Source organism: Mesoplodon bidens (genome assembly GCF_964165515.1).
Source record: "Mesoplodon bidens genome assembly, chromosome: 9".
Lineage (NCBI taxonomy): Eukaryota > Metazoa > Chordata > Mammalia > Artiodactyla > Ziphiidae > Mesoplodon > Mesoplodon bidens.
In genome coordinates this window covers 32,628,000-32,644,766 of record NC_138166.1, presented here as the reverse complement: position 1 = coordinate 32,644,766, position 16,767 = coordinate 32,628,000, and the positions used below count along the sequence as shown (strand labels likewise).

General features: G+C 39.5%; 1 protein-coding gene across 2 annotated transcripts in view; it reads left to right on the top strand.

The window, feature by feature from the left end:
- Positions 1-16,767, top strand: part of DNAH11 (dynein axonemal heavy chain 11) — a gene marked incomplete at its 3' end in the record, with an annotated part of 314,796 nt that overhangs the window by 115,322 nt on the left and 182,707 nt on the right. For both annotated transcript variants that reach the window (XM_081244744.1, XM_081244745.1), the window contains exons 31-34: positions 8,514-8,645; positions 10,480-10,640; positions 13,968-14,124; positions 14,242-14,387. In XM_081244744.1, the coding sequence (XP_081100870.1) occupies positions 8,514-8,645; positions 10,480-10,640; positions 13,968-14,124; positions 14,242-14,387 (596 nt within the window). The remainder of the gene's footprint in view (positions 1-8,513; positions 8,646-10,479; positions 10,641-13,967; positions 14,125-14,241; positions 14,388-16,767) is intronic.

The window sequence follows — 16,767 nt, the reverse complement described above, 5'->3', positions numbered from 1 at the left end:
GAGAAAGAGATGTTTTTTAGAAGACTGTACCACACTACATGTGATTTTATACTAACATTTAAGTTGAAAATCTAAATTAAATGGATAATTTTCTATGAACACTGTTTCTAAGATTAATTCAAAATGAGGTGGAAAACCTGAGTAGACCAGTAACCACAGAAATAATAGAAATGGTAAGAAAGTTGAAATTTAAATATAGGTACCTCATAAATAGAGCCCTGTTCCAATGGTTTCTTTAATTTCTCTGAACAGTGTTTTCTGTAGTTTTCAATGCAGAGGTCTTATACATTTCTTGCTAGATTTATTTTTAGATAATTGATATGCTTTGATGCTGTAAACATATGCTAATTAATTTTAAATTTTCTAATGTTTGTGGCTGGTATACAGAAATATATTGATGTTTTAATATTTACCTGTGTCTTGAGACTTTGCCACATTTGCTTGCTCGTTGTAGTAGGTTTGTTTTTTTTTTTTAATATAGTTTCACAGGCTTTCTATGTACATGAATATACCATCTGTAAATAATGACAGTTTCACTTCTGACCTTCCATTCTCTTTTGCCATTTATTTCCTTTTCTTGAGTCATTGAATTGGCTACGACCTTCAATATAATGTTAAATAGAAGTAATCCCAGTCTTAGGGAAGAACAATGTTTTACCATTAAGTACGATAGTAGTTCTAGATTTTTGTAGATGACCTTTCTCAAATAGAGGGGAATACCTTCTATTACTACATACTGAGAATTCTTATTTTGAAGAGGAGTTGAACTTTTTCAAGTCTGCTGAGATATTCTTGTGGTTTTTCTCTATTATTCTGTTACTAAGGTGAATTTTTGAATGCTAAGGCAACTTTGCATTTATGATGTGTTACCATTTATAGATGTATATATATTTTTGCTGGATTCTATTTGCTAATTTGTCCAGAAATTCTGCATTTATATTCATAAGGAACATTTATCTGTAGTTTTCTTTTATTATAATATCTTTGCCAGTTTGGGGATGAGGATTATGCTCCTTAAAAGGAATTGGAAAGTATTGCATTTTCATGTATTTTGTGAAAGAGTTTATTATAGAAATCACTAGTAATGCTATCTGGGCTTGGGGTTTTCTTTCTTTATAAATTATAAATTGATTTCTTTTATGTACATGCTGTTGTGTAGCTTTTTTGGTTTGTTTTTTTCTTGTGTCAGTTTTTGGAATTTCTGTTTTTCAAGGTATTTACCCATTTTTTCCAAGTCCGGGTTTGGCAAGTTACAGCCATCTGGCCAAATCTGGCGCAGCGCCTATGTGTTTGGTAGTTTTCACGCTTCACTGGCTAAGTGGTGTCATTGCATTAGAGACCATGTACCCCTCAAAGCCCGAAACATTTACTGTCTGGCCCTTTACAGGAAACTGTCATCCACCCCTGATCTGCGTTTTCAAACTTATTGATGTGAGTTGGTCTTCCTATATCGACGTTATCCTTAGCACATCTGGAGGACCTGGCATCGTGTCCCCCTTTCATTCCTGGTGTTGGTGATTTGTGTTTTCTCTCCTTTATTTGTAATCTGTTTATCAATTTTATTTAAGTTTTCAAAAAACTAATCTTGGATTTTGTTGATTTTCTCTACTGTTTGTTTTGTATTTCGCTGATTTCTGCTTTATCTTGATTACTTCCTTTCATCTACTTACTTTGAGTTTAATTTGCCTCTCTTTTTCAAGTTTCTTAAGGTGGGAGCTTTGATTATCAATTTTTACAACCTTTTTCTTTTCCCACATAACATCTGAAAGAAACTTGATAACTTGATGAAGATTATCTACCAGAAACCTACAGAGAAAATCATGCTTAATAGTGAAACATTAGCATCATTTCCATTAATGTCAGGAATGGGGTAATTATGCTCACTGTCTCTGACATACATTGCTCAATATTGTGCTGGTTTTCGCAATATGACTGAAGAAGTAGGAAACGAACAGTGCAAAGGGAGGCGATAAACCGAGATTCCACAACCCATGACCTGATAGTGTCAGAAAGTGTGGGACCTGGTCTCTTTGGCAATTTTCTTTGTTCTAGCTGAAATGAAAATCCATTGTTTCTGATATTGCTTAAGTTGAAACATTGGTGAGTTTCGGGATTAGAGATCTTGTTGCTATTGTTAAGAGACTCGGAGAGCATTACTTCTGTGTATGTCCAGGTGGAAAGAGGTTGAGGGTTCTGGTAGCTGACTCCCAAAGTGCTGTAGTAGTTACCTTGTAGCGTTCACTTCAGTTTGCTGAGCTGAGGACTACAAGCTCCAGATCTTAACATTTCTACCGAGGGGCGCTTCCAGCTTCTTTGCTGCTGTGGCTTGGGTGTGCCTAAGCTGGGAAACCTGCCATGCCTTGATCCTGGTAAAATTGCAGTGATTCTGCTACTACAAGGAAAATGTTCTTCCTGTGTTGCTTTATTTAACCTATAGTATTTAGGGACATATCTCTTTAAGTTCACAGACATAGCCTCTTTATACCATACTGCCGTAGGAGCTGGGTGAGGACAAAATTGAGAATCAACCACCATTATGTATCAGGAACCAGCCCTTCTCTCTGACCTTGAGTGTGTTACTGTGTATGCCTGACACCTTCTTTCATGGTGAGCTCACCATCGTCCCACCAAGCAAGCTGGTCCTCTTTGGAAGAACACCGTGGCATATTAGACATTTGTAACATATAAGCCTCAGTGATCAAGATTCATGTCTCTTTCTTGGGAATTGTTTCCATGTTTATCTAAACATGAGAATTTATAGGAGGGGGATGCCTAGTTACCTCTTTCCATCCACCGGAATCATTAGAGGTCAACTCTTGTCTGGCCAAGGTGTTCTGTTAATGAATATGTTATCCACATGTGAAACTTTTGGGTTTATAAAATATACAATAAAATCCTAGAATCCTGTACTACATCCTGGCTCCACCATTTATAACTGTGTGATCTTGGGCAAATTACCTCGTATTCTCATATATAAAATGAGAATAATAATAGTACCTTGCCCACAGAGTTAGTGTGATGATTAAATTAGAAATATGTGTATGTATTTATACACAAAGATAGATATTATACACACACATACTATATATATACATACACACGCACACATATATAATAATGCTTGTTAGATATGTTAGCTAGTAAGTGCTCAATAAATGTTAGTTCTTATTATCTGCTGATGCCATCAGAGAGGAACTAGATCAATGGCAATGGGGCTGGTGTTCTGCCCTCTGCACCGTCCTCTTGTTAAAATGGAAGGATGGCCTCTGATCATCTGGAGCCTTGTCTCCATCTGTGCTTTGGGTCTTGTCTGCAGGATTTCCGTGACTTCTTTCTCTACTGTGTCTTCAGATTCTTCCACTGGCTCATTCCCATCAGCAATTAAACATTCCCAAGTCTCTCACATTGCTTAAAAACAATACAACCACCAAAAAGTATTCCTTGATGTCACACCTCCTTCCATTTCCTACTCTGTTGCTGGAACTTACATTATAACCAAGCTTTTTTTTCTTTTTTTTCTTTTTTTTTTTTGCGGTACGCGGGCCTCTCACTGTTGTGGCCTCTCCCGTTGTGGAGCACAGGCTCCGGACACGCAGGCTCAGCGGCCATGGCTCACGGGCCCAGCTGCTCCACGGCATGTGGGATCTTCCCAGACCGGGGCATGAACCCGTGTCCCCTGCATCGGCAGGCAGACTCTCAACCACTGCGCCACCAGGGAAGCCCATAACCAAGCTTTTTGAACTAAATATCTATACTTATTCTTTCCATTTTTTCATCCTCATCTCTCTCCAAGAACCATTTCTAATCACTTGACTGGGTATATTTCTGGTTTTTTAACGTTAGAAATACTTCCTTTTCAAATGCCCTCTTCCCTTATATTCATCTTTATTTGAATTCCACTTTTCCACATACTTCTTGGGTTATTCTTCAGTTTCTTTTCCTTGTTCCTCTTCCTCGTCCTGCCTCTTAACTGTTCCTTGTGGCTCTGACTTAGATCCCTTTTTCTTTTTACCACACCACATATTCCTGGCTAATCTCATCTGCCCGTATGGCTGCTCAGTTTCTGTTGTAATATGCTGGTGACTTTGACCTCCAGCTCAGACCTTTCTCCTGAAGTGGAGCCAGGGGCATATTGGACTTGTCCATTGGAAATTTGACAGGCACGTCCAGCCTAGAACATTCAAACTACATTTACTCTTCTCAAACCTACTTCTTCAGTGCTTCCCAAGTTCATTAAAAAACACCGACACTCTTCACCAGTTGCTCAGACTAGAAGCCCATTTGACTCCTCTTTCACCTGATACCCAGTCAACCACCAAGTCTCTTCAGTTGCCCTAAATATATTTATTCTTACTGTTTCCTTCACTACTTTGTTAATAATCTAGTCCCAGCTACTCTTCTCTTGCCATGAATGTAGCATCCTCTTCTCTGGTCTTTTTTTCTCCAATCCTGTTTCCCTCCAATTAATCATACTAGAGGCAGAGAAATCTTTCAGAAACACACATCCGATTATCATCCCACCTCCCTAAACCCTTCACCAGTGTCTTCTTGCCCTTGGATTGAAGTTCAGACCCTCAGAAAGCTGGCCCAGCCCTGCATGTTTGGGACCCCGCTTCCCTCTACAGCATCCTTACATACCTGGTCTGCCTCTCCGTTTCACTCTCACCATCCCAGGCTTCTTTCAGTTCCCTCCCAGGGCCACCTGACATATCCTGAGCTGCTTCCTGTGGCTTAAACACTGCCTCCCTGGGTGGGAAACTCCTAAAGTCTATACAGCCTAAATCGTACTCACTCTTTAGGTCTCACCATAAATACCCTTTCCTGTAAAATGTCTTTCCAGGCTCTCGATTAAGCAAGGTCCTATTTCTGCGTGCTGTCATAGTACTTTGTACTTGCCCTAGCAAAACAATTGTAATTATTTATCTGCATTCCTCATTGGCCTATAAGCTCTGGAAACAGTAACCATGTTAGTGTTGTGTGAATGAGGGGACGAGAGAACAAAATGTTGTTCAGGTGTGTATTATTGCTGTCATTCATTTCTTCCTTTGTTTATTCATACCAGTGTTTCCTGAGCACATGCTTTGTGCTGGCTGCTATGCTACATGTGAGAGTGTAGTGTTGAATAAGACAGATAAGGACCTTGCTCCATGACAGCTTACAGTCAAGCAGAGGAGACAAACAGTAAACAAGGAAGTAACTAAGTGAATGATAAGATACTAGTAAGAACCGTGAAGAAAATAAATTAGGAACATGTAGAATAACTGGGTAAGTGGAAATAGGATGACCAAGGAAGGCTGATCTGAGGAGGTGAGCTTAAACTAAGACTTGAATAATGAGAGGAAGCCAGCTGTACAAAGATCAGAGGGAAAATGACTCCAGACAGGTCAAACAGTCTCTGTGACCTTGAAACAACCATGATGGGGAAACGAAAAGAAGGCCAGGATGGTTGGAGTGATGTCCGGTGGGAAAAGAGTGATGGGAGGTCATGGAAGCCTTTGTGTTCATGGATAGGAGTTTGGACTGTAAGTAAAGGTAGGCTTCTTTCTGGTTCAAGATACACCGTACATATGCTCCAGCTAAACCAAGGTGTACCGGGAAAACAGCCACTTGAGTTTCAGAGGTATGTTTTTGAACTGGGACAAACATCCTTGATCCAGTAGAAAATCATGTGACGTTTCTTTAATCAAGGGCAAGAATAAGTGCTCATTACATGATAAAGTATATATTTTTTAAAAGCTGCTGAGGAACATTTTATATATGTCACAGACCATAAACTTGTATGCAGTTACAATATGAATGTATAGTAATTGCTGCCTGATGCCACTGTCCAGATGATAGATATTTTATAACTACTATTTTTGTGTGTGGGGGGGGTACAGAATTTTATTACTTAGAAAAGAGCATCATTGGGAAAGTTTAATCTTGAGAGACAGTATAAGATTCCCAACATATAATGCTGTCCAGATAATGTTGATGAGCTGTATTTTTAATCATCTGTCACTTGACAGAACTTTTGTAAAAATGGAATCAATAATGGAGAAATCACAGGGAAGCTCAGACAAGACATTGCTTGTGAAAGCACTTGAAAAATGTTCTTAAGAGACATCAAATATTATTACTGTTGTTGAAACCAACTCTTTCTAACCAAGTACTGGTCCTGGTGTAAGATTTGTGACTCTAAAGACTGGATATCTTGACCGAGATAGAAAATATCCAATGCCAAAATACCTTCTTTCTAACCAACATGCCTATAAATTTTGTTGAGAAACTTACATGTGTATACACTATTACTGTTCATTCAGTCATCTACTCAGTACTCAAGCATGCATTGAGCACCTACTTTTCAGTTTTGTTTGTTTGTTTGTTTTTTGGCTGCGTTGGGTCTTTGTTTCTGCGCGTGGGCCTTCTCTAGTTGCGGTGAGCGGGGGCTACTCTTCGTTGTGGTGCGCAGGTTTCTCATCACGGTGGCTCCTTGTTGCAGAGCAGGACTGTAGGCACACGGGCTTGAGTAGTTGCAGCACGCGGGCCCTAGAGCATGCAGGCTTCAGTAGTTGCAGTGCATGGGCTCAGTAGTTGTGGCGCACGGGCTTAGTTGCTCCGTGGCATGCAGGATCTTCCCGGATGAGGGCTCGAACCCGTGTCCCCTGCATTGGCAGGTGGTTTCTTAACCACTTCACCACCAGGGAAGTCCCTGAGCACCTACTTTTCAACAGCTAGTGGCTCTGGGGACAAAGCACTCAGCTAGACAGATGCAGACCTTGCCCTCATGGAACCGAAAATCATGATGAACACTGAACATGGCATACATGAAATAATAATCGCCTCTGCTTTTCTTCTCATGTAACTACATTTTATAGATGTAGGATATTGAAAGTAGAATATACAACAACAGCTATAAGGCTGCTGTATATGCTGAATGTCTAAAGTACGTATTTTTTATTCCTTTGAACCACTTGTTCATTGTGTTTGATTTTAAGTCTCTCTGGAATACTTTTTGCATAACTACCATTTGTCCAACTTGAAAGTGGTGGGTGGATTGATCTTGTGGAGGCTGGTACAGGAAATCTATATGATGTGATCAGTAAGAACTCAGGCTCTGAAGTCAGAGTGTCTGGATTTGAATTCCCCCTGCCCTGTTTAGCAAGTGTGGTTAATATGCCTACGAGTCAATTTTCTCATCTGCAAAATGAGGATAATAGATTATTGTGAAGATTACATGAGATGATACAGACAGTAATCCTAGTTAGTGCCTGGCACGTTGTAGACTCTGATTTAATGTGAATTGTTCATCCTGCGGTTATGCCATCCTGCCTGCCTTCTCCATGCTTACTGTAATTATAGAATCTTCTCCAGTGCAGCTGCACAGCAGTCTCTGGGCAGTCTGCATTGTTTGGTGTTTTCTGGAATGTGGTAATAGTACTATAGGGAATATGTTTGTGACAGTAGGTACAAAGGTTTGAGATCCTTTGATGATATGATATATTCACTTGCAACCAGTTCTTTCAGGATCTAACAGTTTGTCATTGACTGTCCTTTGCAGAGCTAAACAGGAAAGGGGACAGTATAGTTTTACAATATGATACCCTGGAATAAGGCAGAATTTTGTTGTTGTTGTTAATAAGCTTTGAGTAAGACAGGAATGTTTTATGTAAATAAGCATGCTAACAAAATGACCACCTGAGAGTATCCTTCAGAACTTTCTGACCACAATTAACCGTAAGATATATTTTATATCAGATCAAGTTTACATACATACGTATACACTCAAGTATGAAACTGAAATAAACTTTCACAAAACAGTACATATTCTTACTACTGTAGTGCAGCATTTTTATTTCTTTCTATTCCATGTCATTCCATTCCATTTCATTCCTTTCCATTCTAGAAAAAGAGACCAGTAGTTTGAAAACTATTGATCTCAGAAATTGGTGGGCAAGACAATTCTTGTTTAGACAAGAATAGGGGTATAAATAAGAATTAAGTGGGTTAGTCATCAGCTGTACTGTTTAAATCTTTTCTCAGTTATCATCCTATATCCCATGCAAAAACACACAAAACCCAAAACCAACCAAACAAAACAGCACTTGGTATTTAGTTCTTATTATATTTTGACAGATATTAACTCAGTTTGATCTTTTAAAATTTTGCAGTCTTTCTATTCCAGCAAAGTTGCAGGCCAGATCGTGGTTACATGGAGAGTGAGTTCAGTGCAGCCAAGAAACTTTGCTTCTACCTCTGGCTTTGTCATTATCTGCAGGTTGACCTGTCTTCTCTGAGTCTCAGCTCAGAAGGCGGAGGAGGGGAGGGGCAGTAATAATATTTATTCTATTTAAATTAATTAATTTAATTAAATCTCTCCCTCCTGCTCCTACCCCCAGGGTGGTTTGACAGCCAGCTGGGACAATGTATTTGAAATAGTTTTGTGAACTAAAGGGACCTTTACAAATATAAAGACTATTGAGCTGTAAGATTCTGTATTTGTAACTATTACCTCTAAAAAATATGCCTTCTAGATTTCTCAGTTGAATACACTGATTGCACTTCTGCTGGGAGAACTTCTACCTGGAGACAGGCAGAAGATCATGACAATTTGTACCATAGATGTCCATGCCAGAGACGTGGTGGCAAAACTTATTTCTCAGAAGGCAAGTTATTTGTAGAAGTTTCATGTGTTTTTTGCTGATTCCTAGAAGTGGTGTTTATTATCAAGAGTACTTCTAAGAAAGTCGGGTTTTTTGTTTTTTTTTTTTAAGGTTGTATATTTTAATTAGTCCTAAGAAGCTGAGTGCATTTACTCTGGGTACTTTTTATTTGGGTTAGCGAATATATTATCCTAATGAGAGTTATCCCAAGTGATATCCCAAAGAGTTTGGCCAAGTCAGGAGCCTCTAATTCACATCATCCAAAAATTAAGTCAGAATGGAGGAACCACAGGAAGTCACGTGTTCATTTCCCTGTCTTCCGGCTTCTCTACACATAATTATCCATTGACCTGTGATAACCACCACTGTGGCTTATCCAGCCAGTAGCAGTAAGACTGTGTACCACCTAAACCATCTCTGTGTGCCTTTGATTATTTTCCTTTTGAAGAAAGAGAAATGTTGGCCACCCCTTGTCTTTTCCATTCACAGCTAAATTACTTTCTTTAAAGAAGTTATTTTCTAATCCTTTCAGTGTGTTATTAACCTTCTTATCTCTTTAAAAAGTCCACGTGTCTCTTAGATACCGGCAGTGTTTAATGCGGAAGGAGAATCTCTCACCCTTTTTCCAAAATACACTGCTACTTAAAATGTCTGAAATACGCTTGTCTAGTGAACAAAATTGACATACCATGCCCTTAACCTGCTTCTTCCAAATCCCTTTTGTTTTTTGAGGGTGACATTTCCTTTCACAATTTGAATGCATGCTTGTATTGTGAGATGTTTGCTGTTGTTTTTCTAGTTCCTTCTCAATTTATTAAAATCAAAGTGAATCTTAATTCTCTTCACAAAGTCCTAGCAAATGCTTCCTTATTTAAGCGTAAAGCTAAAAAAAAAACTTCTTGATCCAGGTTCAGGACCATCAGTGAAGAATGTTGCTTAATTGCTAATCTAAAACTGATCCTTGCAAAACACGATTACCGTGTATTCTCATTTTGATGATGAGCCATTGATAACTACTCTTTGAATATGACCTTGCATATTTTATTATGTTTTATCAGTGGTGACTTGCTTGCAGCAGGATAAATTTTGATTTAAAATATGTTCTTTATTTTGTACTTAAAAGAGATAGACTGTCTAACTCCTGCTCATTTAGTATGCATAAATATGCAATGTCGAGACTTATGTAGATATCAGACAAATGAGTAGATAATAATTTTGGTAACTTCCAGTGATTCCTAAGAAACCCTTCGGTCAATTGGATTTTGAAAGAGACTGGAATTATTTTTTCAAACTGGGAAAATAATGGATAGAATTGAGTAAAATAAGAAGGAATAGCAACGAAAAAAACACTGTTGTTTGGTTTAATGAAAAATGACGTGGAAATCTCTACTGAAAGCAGAACAGTTTGAGAATGGACTTGGTTGAAAGTATAGTTTATTTATATCTCTGACATGCAGAAATAATGGATTATGTGCTATTTTAATACAGAGTGTATTTTACCATCTGATTTCAGTGGTAATGAATATAAAGTCACAAAAGTGATCAAATCACCTGGGGTGATTCATAAAAGGGGAAAAAGCATTGCTTCAACAAATTGATGTTGTTTTACAGTAATAGCCTTCTTAAAATGAAGACGTTTATTACACACATATTTCTGATTAAGTATTCAACCATCTGCATGCAGTTACAATTTACAATAGCATACAAGAGACTTACCTTTTGTGAGATTTTTTAAAGAGTAAAATGCGACTCAACCAAGTTGATTAGATTAATAGATTACATTTGTGACCTTAAAACTATCAGTGTCCCGTGTGTGATGATCATGTGATGTTTTTAGGTCGTCACTCCCCACGCTTTTGTTTGGCGCTCTCAACTTCGTCACCGGTGGGAGGACACCCAGAAACATTGCCTCGTTAATATTTGTGATGCCCAGTTGCAGTACTTCTATGAATATTTAGGAAACAGCCCTCGACTAGTGATCACTCCTCTAACTGACAGGTAACAATGTTAAGTTGGACTCAGATGGGAAAAACCAAGCCAAAAGTTCCCCAGCATGGGTAAAGATGTCTGAGATTGAAAATAAAGGACTGTGAGAAAATGATGAACAAATTGCAAAACTGTACGAAAGCAGAATGTAAATGCACTAATTGAGTACATAGCAAATGTTGGTGTTAGAGACACGTTAAAGAGAACCAAATTAGAAAAGCAGAATTACAGACGCTATGTGGTATACACATCATGAAATCATGAGCAGTTAATATGGCTCAAGGCAGCATCTTTGACCTTGGAGTCCATTCTCTCTGGTTATTTATGGCTAACACCCTGATATTAGAAGTGTAAAAACTGCCTCCCTTTATTAGAAGTGTAAAAACGGGAATTGCCTATATTGAATTCATTTTTGAAGGATTACATACAGTGAAAGGAAGAAAAGGAGAACAGAATGATTCATCATATACAGTATGTCTGAAGCACTGTGCTGAGAACTGTCCCAGTGTCAAGCAGGTAGGGTTCCTGCTCTCTCAGAGCATACTTTCTAGGGGAGTGTGGTGTGTGAGTGTCTGGGAATGAAGAGGAACAGTAAACAAATTAACAAAGTTGTGTTAGGTGGTAATATATGCTGTGACAAAAATAAAACAGGGTGATAGGTTAGAAAGCGTCTTGAAGGGAGAGCCTGCTGTAGATTGTATGAGAGGACATTTGAGCCAAGACCCAAATGATAACAAGGAACCAGCTATGCAAACATCCTGGGCCAGAAAGTTACAGGCAAAGACAAGTAAACAGTTTCTAAGGTGGAAAGGAGGTTGGCAGACACAGAGCCCAGTGTGGCTCAAGCCTGTCAAGGGAGCAAGGGATTCTTAAATGTTCATTGCCACTTGACTCCAAGTTAATAGATGCACACGGTCAGAATGTTGTAGAGGTAAGGATATGTCACATTGACATGAGATTCTTTGTTCGTATTCCAACCTCTGCTGAATTATTTGGTGGGAGAAAGCATATTTAGTCCTTGGTATTCATGAAAGAGAAATCACACCTCAAGATCATGTGCATGTTCCCAGTTATCCAGTTACCACGATGCCGTATACTTTATCTGGGAACGGAAGGGCAGACGGTTGCAAGTCTGTCTGTCAAGCTGGGTAGTGGTGGCCCTTGGAGGCTGATGGATTTCCCTCACTAGCTTTGTGATCTTTCTTGCACACACTAATCTGCTTGTGATGTTATCCTTGATAAATCGTATGGCTTCTGCAATTGTTTCTCTAATTCAGTTCCCTTTAACTTGTCTCTAACTAAAAGTCAGTGTTCACTATCTTAATTAATTTATGTACTGCTTTCAGGGTGAGAGATTAAACTTTGTAGCTTGACAAAATCGCTTGAAGAGTCAAAACTGCAAATGCCAGAGCCTGCTGTATACGTGCCCTTGCACATAGAGCAGGGGGTGGGGGGAGGCACAGCATACAGGAGAAATGGGGAAGAGGCATTTTTAAAAATTACCAGTGTGTGAGGCCAATAGCTTATTAACTTTTTAATTTAAAGATCACTATGTGGTTTATTTGGAAGTTAAAAGGAAGATGAATGTTCCTTTTATAGAGTGAATAGGGCTGTATAAGATGTTCGCACTATGTACGTTTCTTTCCCATTTCATTCTTCGGGTTGTTTACTAATTGCTTACATTAACACAATGCTGCCTTTCAAACACTTTCATTACGTCTTGTTTGATGCCGACCTTCCCCCTGTGTGGTAGACTGGACAGAGAGCATTTCCTTCTCCCTTATGTGGGCAGGTTCAGAGAACCAAGTCAACCAAGCTTGTAACTGAGAGACTTGGGCTGGAACACAGGTGGACTGGTTTGGGGGTGCTAAGCCGCTGTTCCAGAGAGACCCAGAATATAAGGCCTTCGATAACGTAGCAGCTGGGGTCTCAGTTGTGTGACATTCCTGAGGAGGATGGTCCAGCTGTATAGGCTTCTGGGTGGCCGACATGCTACACGTGGTTTGCACATTTGTTTCAGCCAATGGGAAAGGGGAAAATGTCTCAAAGGAGGCATCCCAGGGTTAGCACACTCATTTCAGTACATAGCATGTTGGCTGGAGCTTGGTCACTTGACTGCTCCTGGCTAGAAGGCAGGGAAGAAACGTAGTCTGCAGCATATAGGTGGTCATATGTCAGGCAAAATTTGGAACCACAAGAAAAGATTAATAGGGGATAGTCTGTACCATAAAAAGTGCTATAATTCCTAGTCCAGGGGTCTTTCATTTCCATATTCATTGTAAGATGCTCTGAAACGTGATGGCTGTAAAATGTAGAAACACTCTCCATTTCCATAAGTAATTGCTTCTATCTGCATAGTACTTTGAATTTTTTAAGGCATTTACCTTTGGCCTTCTTAGCAGTCCATTGCCATCACCACTTGGGCACCGTGTTGGGTTGGCTTTCTTAATAAAGTCCTACGATAAACCTCATTTCATGGAGGAGAAAACTGAGGCATGTTGATATCAGAAATGTAATTTAAGATTATCTGATGAGTGGCAGAGTAGACACTAGTCCTGGGTCTTCCGTGTGTGTGTCTTCCTGCTAGATCCACTGTCTGTACTAAGACAAAAATAATTCATGAGTCTGCAGAAACCTCACGTTAGGTCCTCACCATTTATTAGTTTCCTTCTTTTACAAGTATTAAATTCTGTCTTTGCATAATTTTCCTCAGTCTAAGGACCTCTGAATCTTTCCTGCAAAAATAAGTATTATCATAATCTAAACACACGTAGCGACATGTTCAAAACGAATTCCTGAATACATTTTAACGTAATAAATTGTTACGTCTTTGTTATATTTGCTTTTTACAGTGAAATAGGTATATATTATTTGCATACTCTGTATTTATGTTTACATATCTCATCTCTTAATGTATTTATTAAATAGCCATTTAATGAAGTTAGTGTTTCATTCATTCATCATCCAAGATATCTATTTTTCTTTTATAAACAATAGTTGGAGATGTCTGCCATATTAATAATATGTTTACCTAGAAATATCAGAAATTCAGGAGCATTGCAAACTAAGTGTCATTTGTATTCAAACATACAGCTCTTAGGAAATGAGACAAATAAAGCAGTACAGTCTTCTCTATTACTTTTAAACAGCCAACCTAAAATTAAATTTGATATTATCCTGACTCTTACCATGAACGAATCAGAGATGTGTCAGTATTTTGTGTTACAACCAGATTCTTAGACCGTGACTTCTTAAACTTTAAAAAATATTGGATTGTCCCTCACATCTCCTAGGAATCTCATAGAAGATCGTAATATTTGTGTTTTCTTTTGCTTAAAGGTGTTACATTACTTTAACTCAGTCACTTCATCTCACCATGAGTGGGGCTCCCTCTGGCCCGGCTGGTACAGGGAAAACAGAAACCACCAAAGATCTTGGCCGTGCCCTGGGCATGGTGGTTTATGTATTCAACTGTTCAGAGCAAATGGACTACAAAGTAAGTTAGTTAAAAAATGATACATCCTAACGATATTATTCCTGACCTGGAATGAGTCAAACTAATAGCTAAAAACCCTTTTCTGTTACATTCTTAATGCCTCACTCCATCATTAAGTCCATAGGAAATATCTATAAGGGATTGGTGCAGACAGGAGCTTGGGGCTGCTTTGATGAGTTCAATCGAATTTCTGTGGAAGTTCTCTCCGTGGTGGCAGTACAAGTGAAGATGATACACGATGCCATCAGAAACAGGAAGAAGAGGTGAGCGGCTTGTAGCTTCTTCCTGTTCTTAGAAGTAGAAAGAGAACCTTAGAGCAATGCAGGAGACCTCATCTTCACAGTCTCCAGCTGCCTCTCCCTGTCCCAGGAGATGGTTAAAATAAGAGAGACTGGTTAATTGTGAAGAATTATTTTGAATAACCTCCTGTGTTTTAGCCGTGTTTTTTAAGTGTTCATTACAACAAAGGTGTATCACATACTTTAATCAGTGGAAGAATGAGCACCCTCTACAACACGAAATCCAGTTATCAATTCTCAGTCCTGATCTTACCTGACCTTCTGGCAGCATTTGACACAGTCACTCCCTCCCTTCTGCATGACACGCTTTCTTCACATCAGTTCCAGGACTCCACATCCTCCCAGTTTTCTCCCACCCTCAGGGCTGCTCCTTTGCTGATTTCTTCTCATCTATAAAATGGGGAGAAGTACAGTACCCACCTTATGGATTACAGTGAGAATTAAATGCAGAACGCTTGGGCAAGGGCCTGACACATAGCACCATGTCAGTGTTAGCTATTATTTTTTATTATTATTTCCTGACCTATTAATGTTGGATGTCACAGGCCTCAATCTTCAGGTGTCTTCTTTTCTCTGTCTCTACTTGTTCCCTTGGTCATTTCATTTAGTCACATGACTTTCAATACCATATTGATGGTGCTGGCTACCAGCTGCCCAGACCTCCTTTCTGTGATATCTAGACTTACATATACAATGTCAGCAGTTGTCTTGGGGCATCTGAAGACTCCATTTGATGTCTCATTGGCCTCTCATATTTAATATAGCCAAAGTCGAAATCCTGGTCTTTCCACTAACGCTTGCTTTGTTAGTTGTCCTGTCCCAGTAGAATACACCCCCACATTCTTCCAGTTATTCGGGCCAAAACCTTTCCAGATGGAGCTAGAACCTAATCACTTCCCATGTTGGTGCCACACTCTGAAAGACAAAACATGGTGCTTAGGGTTTGATGGCTTCATTTGAGAAATCAGTATTATAATACCCAGTTGTGGTTTTCTTTGTAACATTTTTGTATACAGTGAAATCTCATGTATCTGGCCTACCCATTGACTCCCATTTCTTAGGCTATTTTGCTCAGCTAGCTGTCTTATCCATAAGAATATGTCAGTCTCCCATCAGGGGAAGATCATCCAGCCCTTTGAAACTGTGAACCTATTATAGAAGTTTGCAGTTATTGTAGATACATCTGGGTATTTCTACCTTGTAGAAAAATTCTCAGTCCTTCCACCACATGGCTCTGGGAAACCAGTTTCCTGTGACCAGATGTCTGCTGCCTTAACTGCCCCTGATCTAATGTCATGTTACAGAAGTTAGGTTCTTCGCCTTTGATCCCCAGACATATTTGATTTAGCTTTTAGTCAAAATCTTCTTATTTGATGTAACCCAGGTGCCTTTGAGGCCATTCTTTCTTACGGAGATTGAGGTAACTGACCAGTGCAAGGATTTCTGAAAATTTCCAACCATGCTTCTCAACAGTCTCCATGTCTGCACGTATGTGACTTGTACCTGATCATGGTCATGCTAGCCCATGTGCAAACTGCTAGGCTCCTTCATGAGTTCATGAGTTTTATTACATTCTCTTTCCACTCGAGGATTTAAGAGATGGGACGGTGCCTCATCCCCAAAGCCTTCCAGCATCCTGCTGGCTCTGCCCCCTTGAGGTCCATGCCTCTGGCTTATGGCTGTCCCTGCTCTGTGTAATGGAAGAGTGCTCAGCTACCTGCTGCCCTAGCCACCTGCCAGGCCTGTTTGCCTTCCCCAGCCTGATACTCTGAGAATGAAGATTTCTCCATTCTTACCTTGACTAAACACAATCCACCTTCTCTTCATTGTCCAGCATCTAAGAAACTCTTAGTCCTAAAAACTGTGGCTGTCTCTTTTCCCTCCCTAGTCCGTGTTGGAGGCCCAGCTCCCTAACCGCTTTAGCCCTCCCCTTTCTCAACAGGAGAAAGCCTTCTATTTGTCTCATTTCCCTCCATTGGGAAGTTTCCTTCTACATGTCTTTCAGTTTGGCTTCTATGGCCCTTTACCGTTCCATTGCCCTGGCCATCAACGGGCTAGTGGCCCTTTCAAAGCTTTCTGAAAATCCTTCACTGCTTCTTCAATACCTTCAAGTCATGACAATAGCCATAGTCATAGCTAACATCTGTTGAGTATTTACCAGGCCCTAGGCACTGTACTCTTAGCCATTTATATACATAATCTCTTTTAATCCTCATGTAATCTAATAAGGTAGGTAATATTATTATCCTCCACGCTTTTTCTTGTTTATTAGATGAGGGAATGGAATATGCATAAAGTGATACAGCTGGTCTCTGAATGCTCCCAGTCTGGCCCCAGAGCTAGC